The following is a 24,505-nucleotide window of genomic DNA, read 5'->3' as shown; positions in this document are numbered from 1 at the left end:
TCAGGTTTTCTTTCGTAAAATTTATCTCTTCAACACTGCTGCATATTTAAATGATTTGTCATTGCAAATTATATATATTTTTTAACTTGATGTTTGTCAGCCTGACATGGAATCCTAATGTTTAATTTATAATGTATGCATTAGAAGATTGATTAAGTTTGAACTGCAATATTTAATTTGGACGCGATCTAGCCCGGGGCGATAAATGAGTGTGAAATTGAATTTAAATTGTGTACGCATGTAAGTATGTATTCTATACTTATATTCTTTTCTTTAATCTCCAGCTTATTTTTTTTGTTAGCTCAAACATTAGAAATTCTACTCCATGAGAGAGTATTAAGGCTGAAATTAGCGCGTTTTATGACCAGTTTAGTTTTTCTCATTACCTGCCATTTATTATTATAAGTCAATGATTACAAGTGTAAAGTTATAATATTAATTGTTTTTATAAATTCAACTGTTAGGAAATTCAATTCAACCTTATTTTATTATAAATACAATCTATTTCACTTACAAAGGATAACTTCACCGAACCACCGTAGGTAACGAAGGTGCAGGTTTGTTTTTCCTGCCGGAAGTACAAATCAATATTTTGTGCGGGAGCGAGACGGGACATGAAAGGGGCGGAGGCCCCGCCTTACAACCCCCCCCCCCTCCTGCGCTTTTGTCAACCCCTCGGCTTACCACAATGGTTTTATATTGGGGTCTTTAATGCATATCGGTTATGGGTATATTCAGTTTATACAGGGTGTATGTAGATTGCCAAAATATAAAGGAATTTTTATAGTCACAGCCAAATATCGACATTTAATTATTACATTTAGACTATTAAATAATAAGGTTCATAATAAATTGATGAAAATGTAATACATCTCTGGTGCCGCGCAAAATTCGTATCAGTCAATAATATCGGGCATTTCCATTCTTGAAAAAGACCTGATTTACAGAAAGAAAGAATGAAATTTGTACATTTAAATTTACATATATTTAGATACAAATAAGAGTTTTCCTTTTAATAATAGCTTAAGCTAGTTCAAGATACAAATATTATATTCTTGGTAGGTATATTCTTCTTTGATGTTAAATAAACTCGACATAGCAAGAGATATTGCATAAATTTCACAAATATATAAATAAATCTTTCCTAGGCGAATTTCGGCCACGGCGGCCTACCTCAATGAATATCGGCCAAGTACGCAGAAGATATTATAGTGCACAAGTTAGTGCCCCCTACACAAGTGCATTGTCTATTCCTTCACTCTAATTATCTGGTGAAAAGGCAACCCGACAAGACCAGAGTGAGATCAGGTGCAGGACCTACGGCTTTACGTGCGTTCTGAGGCACAAGGGTACCACCTCGCCAACTTCCCAACTCCGACCTACAAATTTATTTCATTTTATTTTGGGGTATTCGGGTAGCTTACGGCTAATTTTACAAAATAAGTTGTAACTTAAATAACTATACGCCAATTACAAGCTTCCACATGCAGAAATAAATAATAACAATAATAACAATTACAATTTAAATTAAGTTTAATTAGTTACATATGCAATTCAATTTTGACAATAGGCTTGGTTCAGTATATAATTTGTTTTTTAGTTTGCGTTAAATTTAAAGGTGAAAAACCCCAGTTACAATTATTTTGGCCCAACACGATTCGAATTCAGAACAATTATCCGAGGGGGGAGGGGGGGTTAGTATAAAATAGCGGACTTCTCTCCCTCAGACACCCCTATTATGAAGCACAAGTAAAAATTACCATTGTAAATTGGTGAAAAATATATTGCACATTGTACATTCATTGGGAAAAAATCAGGACAACTCAGCGAGGTAGTAATCGTACCTACGCATTATAACTTCGCCGCCAAGGCACTCACAAATATAAAAGTATTGTAAGACAATACAAAATTAATTGAAATAACGCGATGTAAATTGATAGACGTCATGAAATAACCATTCTGCAAAGTTATTATGTTTAACCGTTAAGACAGCGTAGAGCAACAAACTTACAAGTAAATATTTTCATGTTTATAATATTGGGTATTCGATGCAACAAGTGGAATGCCTACCTACATGTTTTATGTTAAATAGCCGTTAGTATTTAATTTAGTATTGTCCGTTTGAAACAAGTTGGAACAGAAGCGGAATTTCGGTTTATTTTTCGACAGTAACTGAAGGCAACAGTTTGTTTGGAAGCAATATTTTTTTCCTGCTCAATTTAAATAATGACTAATGTGTGTTTGCTCATACTTCCTCTAGTAGTAATCCTCTACTTATTTGATTATAATATATACTACGGAAAATTTTCAATCTTTAAAATTAATCGACCAAATAAATTATAACCTGACTGAATGTAAAAGTAAGACAAATTGACAACTTTATACATTAAACTGTTATTTTTATTTTATTTGTGTTATATTTTATCTTACTAATAAATTATATCTGATCGTTGATAAATCGGCCCTAAGCAAAATAAGTTGGTTGTTGTATGAAATCTATACATATTATAAAATAAAGTACCCGTTCTGTCTGTCTGTATGTTATCTATTTTCTCAAAATCTACTGAACGGATTCTTATGAAATTTTGTATGGAGATAGTTTAAGTCCCTGAGCAGGTTATAGGCTACTTTCTATCCTGGGAAAATATATATTGGGACATTAATCCCGGAATCCTTCACGATGGCGAAGCAAAAGATAGTATTCCTATAAATGTTTACCTCAAATATCTTTTATTATGTAAGTAATTGTTAAATTATGTATTTAAGGATTACACTTTCATCATTTTTTTTTTATAAATGTACCGAAGTATTTCATCCTTTAACAATAATAGACTGCCGAAATTGGGCATTATTTTAAAATGTTTTCCGTTGGATAATTACTAAGTAAATTAACATTGTCATAAAAAAATTAGTACTAAGTTTCTTGTTTGTGCGACTGCGGTCTAGTTAAGATCTCAGTAAAGATTATATATTTCTGCGGCCCTCATGCAAGCTATAGTATTCGGGCTCGAAGGACCGCATTGATCAAAGGGACACAATGAGACACTCCGCCCAGCAAAATGGCGCGCCAACCGTATTTTCAAACGTTAACTATACGAAATTAAATGATATTAATACGTAGAAAAAATATTAAACATCATATTTCTACATTGAGTTGTGTTTATGTTGGTTATTTCGATTTTATAACGATATTGATGTATAATGCTTCATTAATTTCATAATGAAAATACCATTAGAATAGTTGATCTCCTTCTAAAGTACACATAATAGTAATTTGCAATAAACACTATTAAAATAACAATTCAATAAGGAATAATTTGGACGTTTAAAATTTAAAAAATATATTTTAATTTATTTTTCAGATATTTTTTGTTGGAAATCAATGCATATATCTGTGCATAAATCGTGTGTTCCAAATGTATGGAACGAATGTTCAAGGCTATTTGCTCAGGGAGGACGTTAATTACATATTGAATCTTATTTTTATCCAACTTATTTCAAGTAGAGACAATACTAACATTGCCTTGGTTCTCAGTCGTAATTATATTTTCGCAGATGAAATGGACAATGGATGGATGGCGCAGTACCTACTCCAGGTGAATTTTGGCATCAAACTATCATTTATCTACTAGGGCACATATATTAGTATATTTAATTATGTTTAGTTTTGAAATAACTCCGAGAGCACAATAACATATGAGGTTAAAGTAGGAGTTTATCTGACATTTAAGTAGTAGATTCAGCACGACCTGTAACCATCAGCAGGTGATTCATAATTATATTTTCAACCCTCTTCTATCCCAAATAATGATGTTCCTCATATCTCCAGCACCATAAGACATTGCCATATTAACAAACCCAAAACGTATTGTAAAGGAGCTAATCTGAATAAACATCAAATTATTCCGCCATTGTCGCCAGTGTCAGGGAAGGGCGCGTGTTCAGCCGCTATCGGCTAAAGGCCCTTCCACGGCAATTTACATTTTAATTGAGCCCTGCGGCGACTGCACCGGATCAACTTCAAATGGATTAATTGTGTTCTACAGAGGATCTGACGTCACAGTTTATTTTATATTTCGTGCCAGTATTTGTGCGAAGTTTTTGCAAAAATATTTTTCTTTTAGTTGTATTACGGTAGGACTGCAGTGCTGAGGTCTCGGGTTCGATCTACGGGTCGGGCAATGTGTTATTGGATTTCTATTCAGTAGCAGTTTGAAGTATGGAATTTGTGTCTGATATGATGATAGGCTCGCTCCCATCACATAATGGTACGGAATACGTACGGCGGAAAGTGGGTGCAAAACGGCCTGTGTGTACCTACCCCTTCGAGCATAAAAAACGTAATGTTTGTTGTATATAATACTGGTATAAGTAAATAATCAGATACTGGATCGTACACCTCCTTCAACTTTGTCCTAGTGGTCGCCAAATTTATATCGACCTACATAATTAGTACTTTATACTTCGCCTGGGGCCTTATTCTTTATGACAGTGTAAACGCGTAACGCGGCCGTGTCATTTAACATCGTGTAATATGCGTAGAATAGAAAACCTAAGGCACATCTCTTCTTTCCAAAATTACATGTGCCATGTCAAAGTGCCGACCGGCCAAAGATACAAGCACCCCCGGACTTAAATCACCTTCCGCTAGAGAGTACTATCCCGAACAAATCAAGTAAAAAGCCACATAAAGTGCTGCTGACCATTAAATTCGTATTCAGGAACTTCTGGTATTACTAAATACCAGAATACTTTGGACACTATGCATAGAAGAGAAATTGTGAGGCAATGTCTATTTACCTGACTTTAACTTGACGCAAAGTTATGAATATTAGTATAGGTATTTGATTACTGTGAAACGAAATAATAATAATATTACTTTTGTAATTTGCACCCCATACATGTGATTGGAAAACATGATTATTAACTCAGTAGTCCTTTTGAATGTCTTCCGCATATCTATCATTTATTTAGATAAACGAATGACTACTTAAGAACACTTTTTGTGTCGGTAAAATGATTCGACAAACCACCTGCTGGCATATAATATTTTTTTCAGCTACATCCGGTGTCGGCGACAGGCTGTCTGCCATTCAGCCATGAAAAAACTCTACTTTTCCATCGAGCAACTAATGTCATCAAATGATAAATTATACAAAATATAACATGCGAATAACAACCTTACTCCGCAGTTATAAGGACGTGAGATTATTTGGTGATAATTTATAGAGTTATTTTGTGAGGGGCGGACGGTAGCGCCTCAAATGTAAAGATCATTAGACATTTCGACAACGGACACTATCGTTTTTTCTGTTCCCGAGTTGGGTGTTAAAGAAATTATAGTGTCTATTCCAATTTATGACTTTTACTTCAGTAATAAGGATCATGACAGAACTATTCTCGCCGATTAGTCGGCTCTGTATTTTTTGCTTCACGTTGATTAATTAGTAAGCAAATCGGTTCCGGTGTTTTGTTTATTTGTGTACCTATATTTGCTTTACTTTCGATTTCGGAAAATTTAGGATAATGTTTTAGAATCAATTGATTTAAAACATGAAAATAGGTGGATTATTCTCTTTTACTCTGTTTTAAATTATAGTTAATTGCGAGACCTATCGTTCCCTGATTTTATTAAAATAGTTTTTTTTTTAATTAAGATGTACGGTAAGAAATATGAAAATTTATAAAAGCTCAAAATACAGCTCGGTGTCCAAATAAACAGGTAAGTATTTTCTTACAAAAATTTATGATTTTTCAAAACTGGGTTTTAGTGCGCAGCCGAGAAGGGTCGGGGGTGGTGGTGGAAATGGGTGGTAGGCGTTCAAACCACCCTAAAATAAAGTTTGTTCAACTAACAATTGATTGGTTTTGGACTTTTCCAAGACTGATAACCTTCTGTTATTTTATCAAATTAATACGAATGTCATTCAATGCACATTTTTGTTTAATTTAACGCCACTCCTCCCTTATACTAAAATCTGGCTACGCCAATGACTGGGTACACGACCTATCCATGATTCAGTGTGTAAGTTATTACTTAGTATATGGACAATTTGCTTATTGTACACTATAACATCGTAAAAGATTAAATAATTTTTTGATCTATGTATAACTTTAAAGACGCTACAGAGGAAGTAAATAACTTATACTTTTGACAAATGATACCTTGGTTCAGTTAAGTGACGTAATATTCAATAATTCATAACAACCTATACATATAAATACTTGCTGTGGGTAGAGACCTGTATACATTCTATATTTAGGTCTAGATCTGGGTCCACAGGAGATTCAACAGGGGTCTACGTTGGCGTGTCTAAAAAAAGGAGGATCTCAATTTGTAAGCAGGGGTCCTTAAAAAAAATTCTGGAATTGAATAGTAAAGAATTAAAATGTTGGCTTGACTTCATCTATCAATGTAGGCAGTTAATATTTAAAGCAGCTCAGCGATTGTTACATGTAAAAATTGCATATTTTGGGGAATATGGTAGAAATTTAGCTACAGCCAGTCCACCGGAACTAGCAAAATTTTAAAATTGGTGTATCAGGAAAAAAGGTTTCCAACACCTGGTCTAGGTTTTAGTAATTTATTTAGTCTCATCATAGTTTACAGAAAGTAGCGTATATTGTATAGCCATCTAGTTATCCTACGGTGCATTTACTGGTTCCTTTTGGGGAAAGGAATTTAAAGACAGCGACATCTATCGTAATTTTATTCTAATACATAGTACTTGGCGGCCATTTTTAAAGCTCACAGATAACTTTCAAGAAATATTTAAATGTTTTTGTTTGTTGACTTATTTTAATTTATTGTAATAAAATTAAGTATAAATTTCTACATTATATAAAATGGCAGAAATATTAATATTACAGTTCACAACTAAATAACCTCAACAGCTCGTTTTGTTTACATTTTTTGAGACGCCGTTGTCAACGAAAATTACGCTGGTCACAAGTCACAATTTATGTATAAAAATGATGAACATAAGTTACTACAACCCTTCTTCTATTAATTAAATACTGAACACATTCGATACAAGATGAGAACGTTACCGAAATGGGTAAATAAAATTCATGAAGCAGATAAAATTGAATTTTCAAGGTAAGTTGAGTTGTTTTGATGTGCTTTTCTGGCAATGAATAATTATGCTAAATGAGTTTAAAATAGTTAGACGTGAACCTCAGTGCATTTCCCATCGAAAATGGTACTATTATTTCATAAAAGAAACACATCAATTCTAATTTACAACCTTTACATTATATTATATCTACAAAAAAAACCTATTCGTAGTTTTCATATAAAGTTGTGTAAGGAAATTGTACGCAATATTTTATGCTTTTATATCGATCGAAACTGCATTGTGAGGCAGTCATAAGAATTATATTATTATAATAATGTAAATGAATGGGCCAAAACTAATGTTTTCCAGTGTCCACGCGATATGCTTCAGTCCAGATGGCACGCAGCTGGTGGTGGGGGCCGGTGAGAAGCTCATGGTGTATGACCCACGGGACGGTGCGCTGGTGCAGCTTCTACAAGCGCACAAGGGTGCGGTCCATGCAGTGTCTTACTGTGGAGATGGAAAGAAATTTGCCAGTGGAAGTGCTGACAAAAATGTCATCATTTGGACCTCTAAAATGGAAGGCATTTTAAAATATTCGTAAGTGGTGTTTATATTATACTATTTCTTTAAAAAGCTGTATCATCTTATCGGTCTGTTTGCATATTCAATCTAGTGTGAGAAATGATATTTGTGATAATTGTTTGGAATAATAAACTTTGATACTTTTAAAATACTAAATGGGCACTATAACATCCAGGGTTGTCACTACCTGTTTACCAAGAGACCAATGTTCGTCTCAGGGGCCATAACAAAAAACTATTCTCCACCTTGTCCAATAACAAACCACACAATATGTATTTGTTGATGGACAGAGTAGTAGGAGTGTGGAACAACCTCCTGCAGGATGAGGTTGCAGCAGAAAATGTTAACTGGTTTAGGAACAAACTTGACAAATATTTTGCTGGGAAGTGAAACCAAAATCAATAATTACAGGATACAGGCATATATAAATAAATTGCCTGTGTGATACAAATAATAACATTAATATAAATTGTTAACTGTGGGGCCAATTTAATTTACTATCCACAAATGAGGTGCAACATAGACAGAGTGTGTTGTCCCGCACCAGCGATTGGTTATGCAAGTGAATATTACAACTTTTAAAAGGTACACAACAATTTTGTGTTACCCCATGTGCACTGCGTCTGAAAAAACACTATTATGTGAGCGGCAGTAAATGTATTATGTTGTGCAATAAATAATTTAACCTTGTGTACATTATGGTGGTGAATACTTGTTATTGATTGTTATTTGAGTGATATTGATTAAAGTAAAGCTGACTACTAGTAAATTAAGCAGAAGCATAATTGTTAATGATAAGCATATAGTGATTTTTTTATGACCATAATTTTTTTTTAGCTTAGTGTGTAATATTTATTCCAAAGCGAAATCTTTTTATGGGATAAAAATGTTTATATTTTGTATTAGTATAAAAAATGTGTGTAAAATATATTTTCATCTTTATTATGAAACATAAAGTTGACAAATGCATGCCCTTGACTACTTGAAAACCCCTAAATTACAAGATATGAATTCTACCATTACTTTTGGTAAATGTTTCTTATTACAATAATCTATCTATATATATAAAAATCAATTGCTGTTCGTTAGTCTCGCTAAAACTCGAGAACGGCTGAACGGATTTATTTTATCTTGGTCTTGAATTATTCGTGGAGGTCTAGGGAAGATTTAAAAGGTGAGAAAAATTCGAATAATTGCCGGGAAAATCCTCAAAACAGCATTTTTCTATTTCCCATACAAACGTTTTCTAACTAATACGTAGAGTCAATTTGTAATTTATTACCGCTGCATAAAGTTCAAATTCGCGTGCGCGTTGGAGGATCTAATATCGCGTTCTGAAACTCAACAAAAGTGAAAGTGAATCGCGAACGCGACAAAATTGCATAGTCTCAAAATACATAGTACATAAATAGTGGTCGGCTTCGAGAAACTCAATTTTAGCTAACTTCAGTTGTTAATATAATATATAACTCAAAGGTGACTGACAGTGATATATCAAGGAACAGCCCAAACCATTGGACGGATCGGGCTAAGACTTTACATGCATAAAGCTACTATGACGTAGGCATCCCTAAGAAAGGATTTTGATAAATTCTACCCTTAAGGGGATAAAATAGGGATGAAAGTTTGTATAAATGTTCTTAGATTTTCGACTTATTGAACTGAAATTATAGATTGGGGATAAAATTAGTTTGAACCTATAAGTACCGGGAAAATATGTAGCAAGACTTTTATCAAACAGTGGAATTTTATCCTGGAAAACACCTTCACGCGGGCGAAGCCGCGAGCAAAAGCTAGTAGTGAAATAAAAATAGAAAACAAAATCCCATCAACCTTTCTCATATAAATTATAATAAGTTAGCATCAAACAGGTTTGGTCCACTCTGCAGTGAAGTAGGGTCCATGTAACCTGATTCATACCAACTTCTCTTTAGTATTTTATGTCATTACAAAGGGTTCCAGGCCGCACTTAGGCGTAATAGTAGTATGTATGTTGTGTCGGGTTTCCTTTCGGAAAATTTCATCCTTCGCTACTGCTACTCTGACATCCCTTGACTCAAAAAATATAGGCTATTTTTTGCAATTACCTAGCATTTGTAGTAACACACTTTCAAGAACATTATCACTTCGATGTCTAACCACTTTATTGTAACACTATATTCATACCTAAATTTATCTCCTTCCTTTAAATGGAAGATTGTAAAGATTTTCGAAACTTGGTTAAAAATACCTAAACGTAATTTTTTTTAAAAGAATTTGTATGGAAATTGATACATAAATTAACCATATTTATATGTATTAACAAAATATAGTCCACTTATATTGTGGAAAAGTGTGCAATGGGAATTTTATTCAAAAAAGGCATTTTCATGCAGCAAAGCCACAAGCGATAGTAAAAAATAATGACCCCATATTTTTTAATTATTTAGAAACATGTATCTTCCCAGAAAACTATATAACATTACTAAAAATACTTTCTCTACCTTACAGACACAGTGAATCAATACAATGTATTGCGTATAATCCGGTGACGTTCCACTTGGCCTCCTGTGCAGTGTCAGACTTTGCGTTCTGGTCCACGGATGTGAAGGCAGTGCAAAAGTACAGAGTGTCCGGTAGAATCACAAGCTGTGCGTGGTCACACAATGGTCAATACTTAGCCATCGGACTTGCTTGCGGACTGGTTTCTATTAGGGATAAAGTATGTACATTATATATATGTTAAAATTACAAATGAATAGTTGTGGAATAATATAATTTTATAATAATTAGCAGTATGTAAATAATGAATTTTGCAACAAGTTCATTATATCTATGAATATTGAATTTTTGTTTTGCATTTCCAGACAGGTGAAGAAACTAACAGGATAACACGGGAATCAGGTGTGTGGGCAGTTGCATTTCTAAAGTCAACGCTTATAATCACAGATTGGACTGAGACAATATCTTTCTACAATGTTCAGGGGCAGCAAGTGTGCAAGGATAGGAATATAGGTACAGTTTATTTCAATAGCATTTGCAAAAAAAATCTCCTTGCTTGATATTTCAAATGCAAAAGGAGCTGCATTGCATCATGGATATTTCTGCCTTTAAAATTTCGTCATATTAAATTTTAAAGGCCGAAATATCCATGATTATTAATTATTTTTACGTTTTTCTTTCAACTGCGAGAACTAATCACTAACTAGACGTGAATTTAAATTCTTTACTTGCCAATACTTGTTTAGTTACCCAGATTAAAGCCGAAACAAAATGTATGAAAATGGACCTTGAGCTACCACCTTAATCTATTTTTGTTTGATTCAAAAAGGTGTGAGTGTATGAATGTTTTCAGTACAAAGTATAATACTGCACTCCCTTGCAGGCATAGCAGCCCTCTCAGTCACTTTATTGGGAGGGTTGGTTCTGGTTGGAGGCGTGGGTGGCTGGGCAGTGTTGACCAGCGAGGGGGTGTCCGTTATCAACACACCACAGGAATGGGTCTGGGCGATAGCACCGTCACCTACTTTCAATACTGTGGTATGGTATTCATTCTATCTACGTATTTATTTTTTTAATGCCCCGGAGGGTACACGAGCTAACGGTCCACATGATAGTAAGTGGTCACTGTTGCTCGTGGATGTTAGTAGGGCCAGAGGCAGATATATATTTTTTTGAAACCTGACTGCGTATGTTTGTCTTGCAAGGGCCAGTAATTGACCTATCGCGAAAGCGGCTCGCCCGCGTAACGCGTGTGGGATGAAGGTGAATTTCTGATCAAGTAACACTCCCAAATATTTGGTCCTATTGGTCCAAGCAGATGTAAGCCGCTGCTTACATAATATAATACATTACAATCAAAATTAAATTCCAAAAATCTTTCTTCTTTCTTACTAACACCGAGTGTAGGAATGGAACGCGCGCGACCATAGATAAGATACAATCCCGCGTAGACCATGAACAACGCGCATTGATAAATCTGTCAAAACAAACATTAAACGAAAACAAAATTTAGATTTTATCGAAAGGCTTAAATTTTGCTGTTACACTACGAAGAATGCCGTATGAAGGATTATTTGCAACGTTGAGAATAGTCTCTTCAAAAATAACACTAAAAAGGAAGATTCGAAAACTATACGCCAAGACATTTCGTTAATATTGCATCAAAAGAAAATGCCGAAACCAGTTAGCTACCGTGGCAAATTATTGTTTCATAGAGCACAAGGAATTAACATCTGGCCGCTGAGCTGCAATATATTACTCCGCTGTCACAGAAACCAGGTGAAATCAGCCACAAGAATGTATTAGGGTTGTATTACCATATGTAAGAGGAGTCGCCGGCAAGATTGCCTACATCCGTGCTTCCATTAATTAAAAAAAAAAAAAAAATCTTTTTTCGCGGTATAATTTTTGGTTAAAAACTTTTTTAATATCCTGGTATTCGCTTCAAGTTTTAGTGGGCCTTGGAAGAATGTAAGTGTTATGAGGTTTATGGGGTTTCTAGGCTGTATGGCTGAGAGCCTTTGCCTTCTCCTTAAGGAGTAAATAAAAAAAAAAAAGGTTTATGGGCAGCGTGTACATGGCAGAGCGCAGCGCGGAATTTTTTTTACTACCAAATTATTATCGAGACTATATTCATTTCAGCAAGAAATTTATTGTTGTGTTAATTGAATTTGATTATTATCTGGTGCATTCTTTTTACAAAATGTAACCAGTGTTATTATTAGGCTTTCTGAGACTCATCATAGATAGATAATGGTATCAGGAAGTAGAGCCCATTGTGCTGTTCCTGTCCATAGTAGTGTTGTTTACTTACAGGTTAGCGGGTTCTTGAGTGAATCAGTAATATAAAAAATCACTGCTATCAAGTTTATTGAATAATCTTACTCTTACCTTTCAGGCTGTAGGCTGTCAAGACGGCACGCTCTGGTGCTATCAGGTCGTGTTCAGTACAGTGCATGGCTTGTACAGAGAGCGGTACGCATACAGAGAGAACATGACTGATGTCATCATACAGCATCTCACCACGGGGAGCAAAGTGCGGATCAAATGTCACGATAGGGTGCAGAAGATAGCTATATACAAACATCGGTTAGCGGTAAGTTTGTATGTGAGGCAATTTGTGTTGGGCGAGTGAATTATCAAGTGTCAAACCTACAATAATATTATAAAGACGAAAAGTTTGTGAGTTTGTTTGTTTGTAGGTTCGTAGGGGCTAATCTCTAGAACTATTGAACCATTTTTAAAAATCCTTTGATTAATAGGTAGGTACATTATTCCTGAGTGCTATAGATAACTTTTTATTCTGGTAAAATATATGTACCTGAATAACTGTTTTCATCATAAAAAGGTAATAAATGTGTGAAGTTTAAATGACTGGCTGCAGAATTGTTTATGAATTATAATCAGATATCAGTTTTTTTTGTTACATTATGTTAATTATAATCAGATATCAGTTTTTTTGTTACATTATGTTTCTTTCTTGAGGTACACTCTGGAGGAAAGAATATTGACATAATGTGTCCAAAACATTTTAATCTGTACACAGATGTTGCATGGAGTAGAGCATGTTCCTGACAATGCCAGTATAAATCAAATGAAAGTTTAAAAAAAGCTTACCCACAATGTTGTGGGTTTATGGTTGAAAACCTGGTGATTTTCATGGTACTTTTTTTTTACCAGGTCCAGCTGCCGGAGCGTGTGGTGGTTTACGAGCAAGGTGACGCGGACGGGATGCTGTACAGAGTTAAAGAGAAGTTGCCACAGAAGACTGAGTGCTCGTTGCTTGTTGCCACCAGTGATGCCTTACTGATCTGTCAGGTAGTATTAGGAGACAGTCCCGTTTCCCTATCTCGGTGTAACAACATACCCTGAGGTCCTAACGTGAGGAAAGACACCGCTGGTTTTGGTTGAAACATCGGTGTAGGGTGTACATAGGCACTTGGGTGCGTAACACTGCATGTTGTCATGTTCAATTCAAACGATTTTTTATTATATATGATTGTACGGTCTAGGTTCAGCACCACACACCTTATAGTTTGTTTTGATAATATGATAAAGAAAAACACTTGATATAAATGATCGACAGTTTATTGATATAAACTTAACACGATCAAATGTTAATGATTTGATGAGACTGATTGTTTATTGATAATTGCTTGATATGAGCACGCGCGGTTTGTTGCTCAGCGGTACGCGAACTGAAGCTAGAATTATCGATATTTGCGTAATAGAACAAAATGCTGAGAGTGCAAATTTGTACAATTGCACCGTACAATGATAATGATCTATATATTTGTCATTTCAATAATAATAATAATTTGCAATATTTTATTAACTTACAATATAAAATTGTGTTTATACATTCTATATCATTTGGATCTGCAAGAAATATATCTATAGGTGTTGTTATATCGTAGGACACACGACTGACGCTGGTCGGGAAGCGCGTGCCGAACATGTGGGTGATGCCAGCGCCTATCCGGTACGTGAAGGTCACCACGCTTTACTTCGAGGAGGTGCTGCTGCTCGGACTCATGAATGGACAGGTCAGTCATTGTACTATCGGGGAGGAGGAAGGAGGGGAATTACGTATCAAATAGCTTAACCTCGTCCCCGTCTCCCCCTCGCTCTATGCGAAACACTTTATGTCCACAATTTTCGATGAAAATAAAAGACAGTAAGAACTTTTTTATTGCCTCCCATGGCAGACGAGCTAACTGGTGGTGAGCGAACCAACCTGGTAGTTAACGTCCCTCATGGACTTGGATAATGCCAAAAGTACAGCCAAGCCACTACCTACCTACCTGAAAGTCCAACGCCCATAAAACTCATAATTCAGGAAAAATAATGTGCTACCCGCTTTGAAGTCTTTTGATCTATCCCTTGATTGTTAACTGATAAGCACCTGCAGGCAGCCTTTTGACGGCCACTTTATATGCATGAAATAAAGTCCATCCTTGTTAAGGTATTTTTGACAGCAACATCAATCTAATTAAGGGCACTATACTTGGTTTATGTCTAGTGTAACGAGTAATAAATATAATAGCGTATTCGACATAATTTTTTTATAACTTTAAAAAATATATATTATGTCGTATAAATTCTAAAACAAAAGAAATCATTCAAATCTGGTTATCACAAGTTATAAGCCATTGAAATTTGGTAGTAGGGGTGAGTGTCAAAAAACAAAAAAGGGACGAAATACTTGCACGTGACGTCAGCGGGCATTACAATAAATGCGAAAGAAAGAGATGGAGCAATATCCTTACTCGGGCACGTATCAATATTTGAAATTTAAATTAATGCCTCATTTCTTATGGAATTTTAATGCCGTTTTCACAGAAGGATTTCTTTTTTGTATTAATTACTGTTACATATAAAAAAATGTACAAAATCAAACATAGTCAATTACCCTGTTACAGATATGGCAAGTGGAGCCTAGCAACGGCCAGTCACGTATGATTCTGCAGACGGCTGCGAGTGTGCGATGTCTGGACGTGAGCGCGTCGCGGCGTCGGCTCGCGGTCGTCGACGAGACTTCCGTCTGCAAGATATACTGCCTGCCTACGGGGGACCTCATGTACTCTGTGAGTTATACCTGAGTTATTATAGGGGTCTGTGTCGTAGGTTTGATCCGATGGTAGCTGTGTGTAGAAACCGCGCGAAGTGGATGGTTTGTTACGGTTGAAATAATTCATGTAAAATTATTGGCGTTTTTTTTGTTTATATTACTAGCCACCTCGCCGTTAGAGTATTAGAGGTTATAGAGTATACATTTGATCCGTTTAGATTGTTTCTCTAAGATGGTTTCCAACAAAGCAATGAATACCTCGGCAGGTAATAAAAAAAAACAAAAAGCATTTGATAATAATGAGCTCTTTTCTTTAGTTTGCTGTGACTCAATACTTTACAGAATTTGATCCTTCTTAGCGACACTATCCAGTGATGTATCGATACAATAATAAAATCAATGGGTTCGATTAGTGGTCAGAAATATTGATTATGAAAAATCCAGTGATGCAATTTTAATTTTTATTTAAATCGGATACAAGACTCCTTTGACAATTTTTCCATCCAGCAGCAGCCATCCAGCCGACTTGAAAATTTCACCGTGTATACTGTATATTTTGCAATTTGCAGGAAGAGAACGTATCGTCGGTGTCGTGGAACTCTTGGTGCGAGGAGTTGCTGGGCCTGTCTGGCAGCGGCGTGCTGTCCATCAAGGCGGGCAGCTTCCCGCCCGCCACGCAGCCGCTCATCGGCTCCGTCGTCGGGTTTCAGGTATATTATTATTAATATCTTATTTTTGACATGATCTGGGCTAAGTGATCCAACTGTGCCTGGTTGTTAGCGGAGTAGGGTCCTCATAAAGTGTCGATTGATGAGGGCTGATTATTAATTAGGTATTGCTGGCTTCGCACTCGTTAAAAGCCTTAACCGAGGCAAAGTCCCTTACTCACTACCGTTCCATAGCGCCATCTGTACTACGTCAGCGCCATCTATTTAAAAAAATATCAAATAACTTCCAGCGGGAGCAAATTGCCGGGATAAAAACGTATGTGCTAATCCTGGGCAAGCCTCATCTGTACGCCTAAATTCATCGAAAACTGTTCAGTTTTTTGTGCGTTTATTTCTACTATACAATTATATGGTTTATGCAAACCCATTAACGCATATTCTATAGACACAAACGTCCATATAAATTATTTGTTCTAAATCCGAATTAAAATGGCAACCAAAACGTCATTGTTACAACCTATTTATTCACTTGAACAACAAATAATTTTACTTATTTGACTAATATTTTTTTATTCAAATCCAGGTTTACACTTAGACTCGAGTTCTTATATCATGAGCGCCACTCCGTACACAACCACAAGTTGTCAATATTGACCATACTAAACTCAGTTAGAATGTATTCCAGTTTAATTCAATTGAACGCAGTGAATGTTCAGAACACCAAATCTAGTACGTAGTACATACATATCGATGTGTAATTTTTTATTTTTTGTCGACACTAAACTCGTTTCATTTGAGCTCATAGCCCTGTGTCTCCTGGTTACTTATGTGCTTCGTCTATTTCAGGGCGGTCGAGTGTTCTGCCTACAAGCGAACTCAATGCAGACTATCAACGTACCACTGTCACATGCGGTGCATCAATACGTGCAACAGAAGATGTTTAAGTACGTATAAAATCATTTTGGTATTGAGATGTGCAAATAATAATATCGTGTGTTGCTTTGTGACTATAGAAAAAACATTTAAAGTAATTTTTTTATTGTCATGTACGAAACAGACTTATATTGACTGCACAATGGTTTTGTTACTTTCTACACAGTGAACGATTATGTTCACTCTATTCTGTAGAGGAACATATGGTTGCATTCTTCAATGCAAGGGAGGATTGCCAGTCAGGCAGATGTTGCACCTGACCGGCCGCGGCCACTCCGACGGTTTTTGCGTGGAGGTATCATAATATATACTGCTACTGCCACTCAGAATCGACTATCGCAACTTGGAATCGACTATCGCAACTCGGAATCGACTATCGCCATCTAGTGTGATTGTTGTACATAAGTAGGAGTGTAGGGAAAGATGTTGAGTGAAAAGGAATGTAAAGAAAGTGTGTGAAAGAGACAGATTGCGTTAAGAAAGTGAGTGGAAGTAGCGTAAGATGGCGATAGAAGTAAAAAGACACAATAGTGTAAAGTAGTATTTCTATGTAATTACATTTAATAAAACAGTAATGTTATCCAGTTTATGAAGAAAATACAAGCAATTCAAGTATTTGGTGCTTGTACTTCCCACGATCCTAATATTTGGGGGCTCGTCCGGGATGAAGAAGAAAAGTGCCATCATACGTACGCGTGCACACATCACGGGGTTCGGCCATTCGTTGCTACTTGAGTTTGCATTTGGAAAGTGAAAGACAAACGAGAAATAATGAGCTTATTGTGAAGGAATTGGGTAAGCGAAGAGAAATGCTGGATTATGTGGCCATCAAATATATACTAGAAGGTATCCCAGATTTAGAAATTAAAAAAGTTATGATCTATGTAGTTACAAAATCCGCTGAACCAAAAGAGAAGCTAAAGTTTTAATACAAATTCAGTCAAACATAATACTGGATCATAATCATAATATAATACGTTTACAAGTCGTTTACATAATATTCCCACAAAAAAAATACGGCGGCTACCGATTTTAGATGTTTGTTTTGATTTTAGATATTCTGTGCAGAGAAATGCCATGTGTCTGAAAATTGTGTTTACGATGAAACGAGTTCGGCGATATCTCTTCAGATAAAAATTGGCGGTCACAAAAACGAATTACAAGAAATCGTATGTAAATTCGGGTAGCAATCGGTTAACTTCGGAGCAAATTGGAAGACGTGAATCTACCCATGTTGGCACTACTGAACGACGAGCACTGGCCAATCAAATTTCTAAGCAAGCATTCTTCAACCTATTGCAAGACAGATCATACAATCCGAGCGATGTTCAAGGCGAAGTCTACGTAGCCGCGTCCAACGTGAAATAATGCGCATGCACATGTTCGAATTGTTCGTGTTACAAAGTAGCCAACATGAAAACACGACACGAGGCTCTGATTGGCAGTGATGACAATATGGCAAATAAGTGCAATGACACTTGACAGTAACGTTTTCAATGTAAACAAACACAATAGTGAATCAAGGTGCCGGGTAAAACTGAAACGGTGTATCTGTGTAGTGAAATGGCAAAGGTTTTAATTTAAATGGCAGATTGCGACGTACATTTTATTTTGGTATACAGATCTGCATCTATATAGCAAAATTAAAAACCAAACAAAACCAAAATTAACCATAAAAAGTGATACGAATTCAAATATAGCCTTAGTTGGTTTAGATTACTCAAAATTTCATAGTTACAGCAGTCTAACTAGATATTACAAAGATAATTGTAAATATGAAAGTGTTTCGTTCAGTAGGTATAATGCCTAGCGATTCTGTACCATTTGACGTAGTTTTGGACGATGATTTTTACAAAATATTACATTGGTTACGAAAGATATTTGGTTCTTTCCTAAAAATGACCGAATTAATCCTAGTTGTGAGTGGTTGCAAAATATTTCTTGTTTTCAAACTTTTCTTGATTTTGTGAATAATGGTTTCAAGAGTTATGAACCCCAGCAAAGTAAAGAAACCCCAATTGAATAAAAAATTGTATTAAAAGTTAACATGCCATAAAATATGCCAGTATCTCAGCAAGCAAGACTCATATCTTTTAAAAAAGAGGAGTATGTGGATTGTCAGTCACAGGATTGGCTCAAGGATATAATAATACGAGTAAGTTATTCTGAATATGCAAGCCCATAAGATTTAGTTAAAAAGAAAGATGAATATTTGTGGATTATCTGAAGATTTATTCTAAAATTGTTAAAGATAAATATCCACTCCTACTAATAAACAACCATACTGGCAAGATATTTTGCACAGATTTTCAGTGCATGGGATTTTAAAAAATGGTTATTTTCACCTGCAAGTTCATGAAGATTCTGTTAAGTACACTCTAAGTACCTCTTTTATAACCATGAATGACACAATGGATTTTTACATGCTCTACCTGTTTTTTTTTGGGCTAGCAACCTGTCCTAAAAGTTTCTCAAAATTTATAAGAAATCGAATTAGCAAGTCAGAGGCGTTGTTATTGACGACATGCTCATTCCAGCAGAAGATGAGTACCAGGTCTTAAAACACTTGAAGGAAGTCCTGACAGCGGGAATATCGATAATATCAATAATAATAATTGATGCATAACTCGGAATATGGGTTATGTATCAATTGGAAGAAGTATCAGTTGTTAACAAGAAGAGCAGAATACTTAGACTATGTTAGAATGGTATTGTGATGCCATCCCCAGGGAAAACAGATGCTGTTATATAATTTCCCGAGCTACGCTACACAGTTTCCTAGGTTTATGTTCTTACTTTAGAAAGGTTATATCTAAATAAATATTCACTAATAGCAAAGCATCTCACAAATTTATTAAAAAAGAATACCCATTTTAAGTTTACCGGTGAGCATAAAGCTTTTTTCCCTAGTATAAAATGGAGTTGGTTGACAACCAGTATTGAAAATTTATAAACAAAATGATGAAACAGAATTGCATATAATGCATCAAGGACTTATTCAGCAATTTTGATGCAAAAAGGTGAAGATAGAGAGATGCACCCAGTTCACTATATGAGCCGAAGGCCCACTAATACACAAGCTAAATATACAAGCTATGAGCTTGAGACACTAGCAATAGTTGAAGGAGTCAAAAGGTTTAGGCACTATGTATGGGAAACATTTCAAAATTGTTACTGATTGTAAAGCGTTCCAAATGACTTCATGAAAAAGACCTTGTTTTATTTGCTAGAGTTGCTTGATGGATTCTACTTTTCCAAGATTATGATGTCACTGTAGAACACTGCCAAGGTACTGAAATGAGGCATGTTGATGCGCTGAGTAGATGTCCATATATAGGAATAATAAAATCCAGCTTGCATAAGGATATGCATCGTGCACAAGATAGCTGATAGCTGAAGGTCTTAGCATAGCAAGGAAAATTCTAGAAAAAGAAGGTCATTCAAGGATTATTACTTAAACCAGGGATTACGTTATAAAGGCCCAGAATACCAATTAGTTGTGCCAAGTACTAAGGCGACCGGGATTATTAAAAGACCAATGGTAATTTTGCCCAGAAGAAAATTTTATATTTTTATAAACAGGGATTATTATATTGATTACGAAAAGTCTAGGACTAGAGTCCTCGCAATATAATGCAATATATTGCATCATGCATACATCATTCACTTCCAAATAGAAAGGAAGGCAAAAGAAGGTTACCTTAATCCCATTGATAAGGGCAATCCACACTACATACTCTACATTTAGGTCATGTTGGACCGCTAACAGAGACTAATGAACAGTGTCACCTATTGATGCTTTTACCAGATTTGGTTATTTCGATGTAAGAGTACAACTACAAAAGAAGTTTTGACTAAATTAGAAGTACTGCAGCAGACATTTGGAAATCTTGAATGGGTTATCACAGATTGAGATGCTGCATTTACCAGCAATGATTTCCAGCAATACTATATTAGGGAAACTATAGAGTGCTGCCATATTACTAAAGGAGTGCCAAGAGGAAATAGGCAAGTTGAGAGGATCCACAAAACTGTAAAAGTACTGAACTTTACGACTACTTACTAAACTTTGTATAAAGATCAGCGCTGTGGTATAAACATATAGGAACAGTGCAGCAGGCATTAAACAGTAATTATCAGAGAAGCGTTAACACTACATCATTTGAAATGAAAATTAGTAGACAAGACGATTTATAGATCAATAACTTCAATAGGGGACCGGCCTACGCTTGATTTTGTACATTATTCTATATGTAATGGTTAATAATACGAAAATGAAGTACTCCTGCGAAAACTACATAAAAATTGGTTAAAAAATGAACGAGTAATTGATATTTAAAATATTGTAAAGTGCAGAAGTGGGCGCGATGTGGGGATATCGCTTCATCTCTTTTTTCGCACGCGTCGTAATTCCCGATGACGTCACATGTGGGTATTTCGTCTCTTTTCTGTTTCTTGTTAATTACCCCTTCCGCCGAAATTCAAAGACTTGTAACTTGTTGATTTTTTACCGGATTTTAATAATTCCTTCTGTGTTATAATTTATATTATGTAAGTATTTGATAATAGTAAAAAACAAAAATGAGTCCGGTACCCTATTATTACAACAAGAAGAGCGAGATGCCTAAATGCCAAATAGGGATTAATTTAGGCAGCGGGATGAATGAATGAATGAAGGGATGAACTTAAAAAGAGCCAAACAACAAATATTAGAAGTTCAAACAGAAAATAAGAAGAGATGATAAGAGCAACAATTTTTTTTTTTAAATAATAAGTAGACATTGTTGAAATCAAGCGAACTCCGTTTAATTCCAGAATGAAAATAAAACCTAAATACTTGAGACCATATCAGATCACTAAGGTAAAGAGATATAATAGGATAATGTAAAGAAAGTGGACCAGTCCACTGAAGGCTCAAATAAGACATCTACAGCAGCAGATCTTATGAAAAAATGGTCAGTTGATAATCATAACCAAGAGTAAGAGTTGAAAAGTTCTCTTCATATGTAAGCGAAGTGTTAGAATGGGATAATTAAAAAAGAATTGAAATAGAACAAGGAAAGAATTAAGAGGAAGTTGATTGTTACAGAATTGTTGGCAAATTGTTGTTTACTTTGGTGGAACATAATTTAGGAAAAAAAAACTTAAACAAAATATATGTTATGTTAAGTTTTACATTTAAAATTGTAATGTGTTAAATTTAGCTTAGCTGTGTATGTGTATTTCCTATTTGTTCGTATTTATAATGTCTGCTTGACAGACAGAATGCAGGATGACCGAGTGTAGGAGTGTAAGGAAAGATATTGAGTGAAACGAATGTAAAGAAAGTGTGCGAAATTGACAGATTGTGTTAAGAAAATGAGTGCAAGGGATAGAGTGAAGTTAGCGTAAGATGGCGACGTAAGTAATAATTTCTTATGTCTAATAACATTTAATAAGACGTTAATGTTATCCAGTTTATGAAGAAAATCCAAGTATTTGGTGTTTGCACTTCTCACGATCCCACATATATACTATATTATAAACATTTATTAAGAGTGACAATTAACACTCAGCGAGGCATACGCGGCTGCGTGTCTAGGAGTCACCCCGCTGGACTGGGAGCGGCTCGGGTACGCAGCGCTAGAGGAGTTGTCCTTCGAAGTTGCCAGGAAGGCGTTTCAGAGGAGCGAGAACGTACTCTTCCTGACGCTCATCGATCATTTGCAGGTAATGCTGATTCAAAATATGTTTCTCGTGGGAACGTAGTGGCGAAGAATTGGCTCGTTTTGGATTCAATATTTTATATTTCTTAATAACAGGGCTTATGACGTCCTAACATTTGTTAATACAAACATTTTTTTTTGTACTTTACATATATTGATGAGCGAAGTCTTGCGCGCGACAAAGACGCGAACATAATGATAGGCGCGATGCGTAGGCGCACACCACTAAGAATCATAATATTGTTCGTGTCAAAAATGGGTATGCGTCGGGACGTAAACCTACTGGAGTTTAGATTACGATTAGGCTAGTCTTCGTCAGTTGTAATTTATTTGTCGTAATTATTAATATTAATTGTGACCACAAGCCTCTTTTACTGAAAGTGCTTAGGCCTAAGGTTATATAAGTAGTCTAGCTTAAAATTTATTTCATTTTAAACGGACTTTATAATTGATGTACATATCTATACTAATATATGAAAATGAAAAGTTTGTTTGTTTGAACGAGTTCAATCTCAAAACTACTTTTTATGGGAAAATATAAAGCGGGACTTTCATTCCGGAAATATTTTTTCAACGGGCACAGCCGCGAGCATAAGCTACTTTATAAAGAACTAGCTTTTGCCCGCGGCTCCGCCCGCGTTATAAAGTTTTTCAGGCTAATGTTTTCCGTTATAAAAGTCACGCTATATATTTTCCCGGGAGCCTATGTTCTTCCCAGGGTCTCAAACTGTCTCCATACCAAATTTTATCCTAATACGTTGGTTAGTTTTTGAGTTTAACACGTTCGGGCAGACCGATGCAGCGGGGGACTTTTGTTTTTATGATATATTTTTGTAGAACTTTTAAGTGGAACAATCCCGTCATACATTATTGTTGCATAACTTTAACCGTTTATGCAGCGCACGCAACAGAAGCTCTCAAAACTAATAAATTGTCCCCGTTTTTGCATCATGTTTCATTACTGCTCCGCTCCTATTGGTCATAGCGTGACGATATATAACCTATAGCACTCCAGGAACAAAGGGCTATCCAACACAAAAATATTTTTTTCAGTTCGAACCGGTAGTTCCTGAGATTAGCCATTACTGCTCCGCTCCTATTGGGTATAGCGTGATGATATATATAGCCTATAGCATTCCAGGAACAAAGGGCTATCCAACACAAAAAGAATTATTCAGTTCAAACTCCTAGTTTCTGAGATTAGCCATTACTGCTCTGCTCCTATTGGTCATAGCGTGATGATATATAGCCTATAGCACTTCACGAACAAAGGGCTATCCAATACAAAATGATTTTTTAGTTCGAACCGGTAGTTCCTGAGATTAGCCATTACTGCTCTGCTCCTATTGGGTATAGCGTGATGATATATAGCCTATAGCACCCCACGAACAAAAGGCTATCCAACGCAAAAAGAATTTTTCAGTTTGGACCGGTAGTTCCTGAGATTAGCCATTACTGCTCCGCTCCTATTGGGTATAGCGTGATGATATATAGCCTATAGCACTCCACGAACATAGGGCTATCCAACGCAAAAAGAATTTTTCAGTTCGGACCGGTAGTTCCTGAGATTAGGCATTACTGCTCCGCTCCTATTGGGTAAAGCGTGATGATATATAGCCTATAGCACTCCACGAACATAGGGCTATCCAACGCAAAAATAATTTTTCAGTTTGGACCGGTAGTTCCTGAGATTAGCGCGTTCAAACAAACAAACAAACAAACAAACAAACAAACTCTTCAGCTTTATATAATAGTATAGATAAAAAAATACTCATTTACCGCATTATCCTCCAGGAACGTCTAGAGGCGGGTGAAAGTCGTACGGTGGTGTACGGAGAGGTGCTCGCGTACCGCGGCCGGTACTCTGACGCGGCGCGCTCCTTCCGCACGGCAGGCAGGGACGACCGCGCGCTCAACTTGTATGTCGACCTCAGGATGTTCAATAAGGCGCAGGTAATATAAACAACAATTAACGGTGAAGGAAAACATCGTGAGGAAACCTGC

At 35.9% G+C, this 24,505-nt stretch overlaps 1 protein-coding gene across 2 annotated transcripts in view; it reads left to right on the top strand.

The window, feature by feature from the left end:
• Positions 1–6,898: 6,898 nt before the first annotated feature.
• The window catches only part of LOC115455431 (intraflagellar transport protein 122 homolog), a 40,124-nt gene continuing 22,517 nt past the window's right edge, over positions 6,899–24,505 (top strand). For both annotated transcript variants that reach the window (XM_037444049.1, XM_037444050.1), the window contains exons 1-13: positions 6,899–7,099; positions 7,428–7,658; positions 10,134–10,344; positions 10,490–10,637; positions 11,008–11,162; positions 12,523–12,720; positions 13,305–13,442; positions 14,042–14,170; positions 15,047–15,211; positions 15,765–15,905; positions 16,710–16,807; positions 22,352–22,505; positions 24,296–24,454. In XM_037444049.1, coding sequence (XP_037299946.1) covers positions 7,038–7,099; positions 7,428–7,658; positions 10,134–10,344; positions 10,490–10,637; positions 11,008–11,162; positions 12,523–12,720; positions 13,305–13,442; positions 14,042–14,170; positions 15,047–15,211; positions 15,765–15,905; positions 16,710–16,807; positions 22,352–22,505; positions 24,296–24,454 — 1,989 coding nt within the window. In that variant the 5' untranslated portion in view covers positions 6,899–7,037. The remainder of the gene's footprint in view (positions 7,100–7,427; positions 7,659–10,133; positions 10,345–10,489; positions 10,638–11,007; positions 11,163–12,522; positions 12,721–13,304; positions 13,443–14,041; positions 14,171–15,046; positions 15,212–15,764; positions 15,906–16,709; positions 16,808–22,351; positions 22,506–24,295; positions 24,455–24,505) is intronic.

This window comes from Manduca sexta, chromosome 27 (genome assembly GCF_014839805.1).
Source record: "Manduca sexta isolate Smith_Timp_Sample1 chromosome 27, JHU_Msex_v1.0, whole genome shotgun sequence".
In the NCBI taxonomy this organism is placed as follows: Eukaryota; Metazoa; Arthropoda; class Insecta; order Lepidoptera; family Sphingidae; genus Manduca; species Manduca sexta.
Note: the sequence above shows the minus strand (reverse complement) of the source record. Positions and strands in the feature narration are given on the sequence as shown.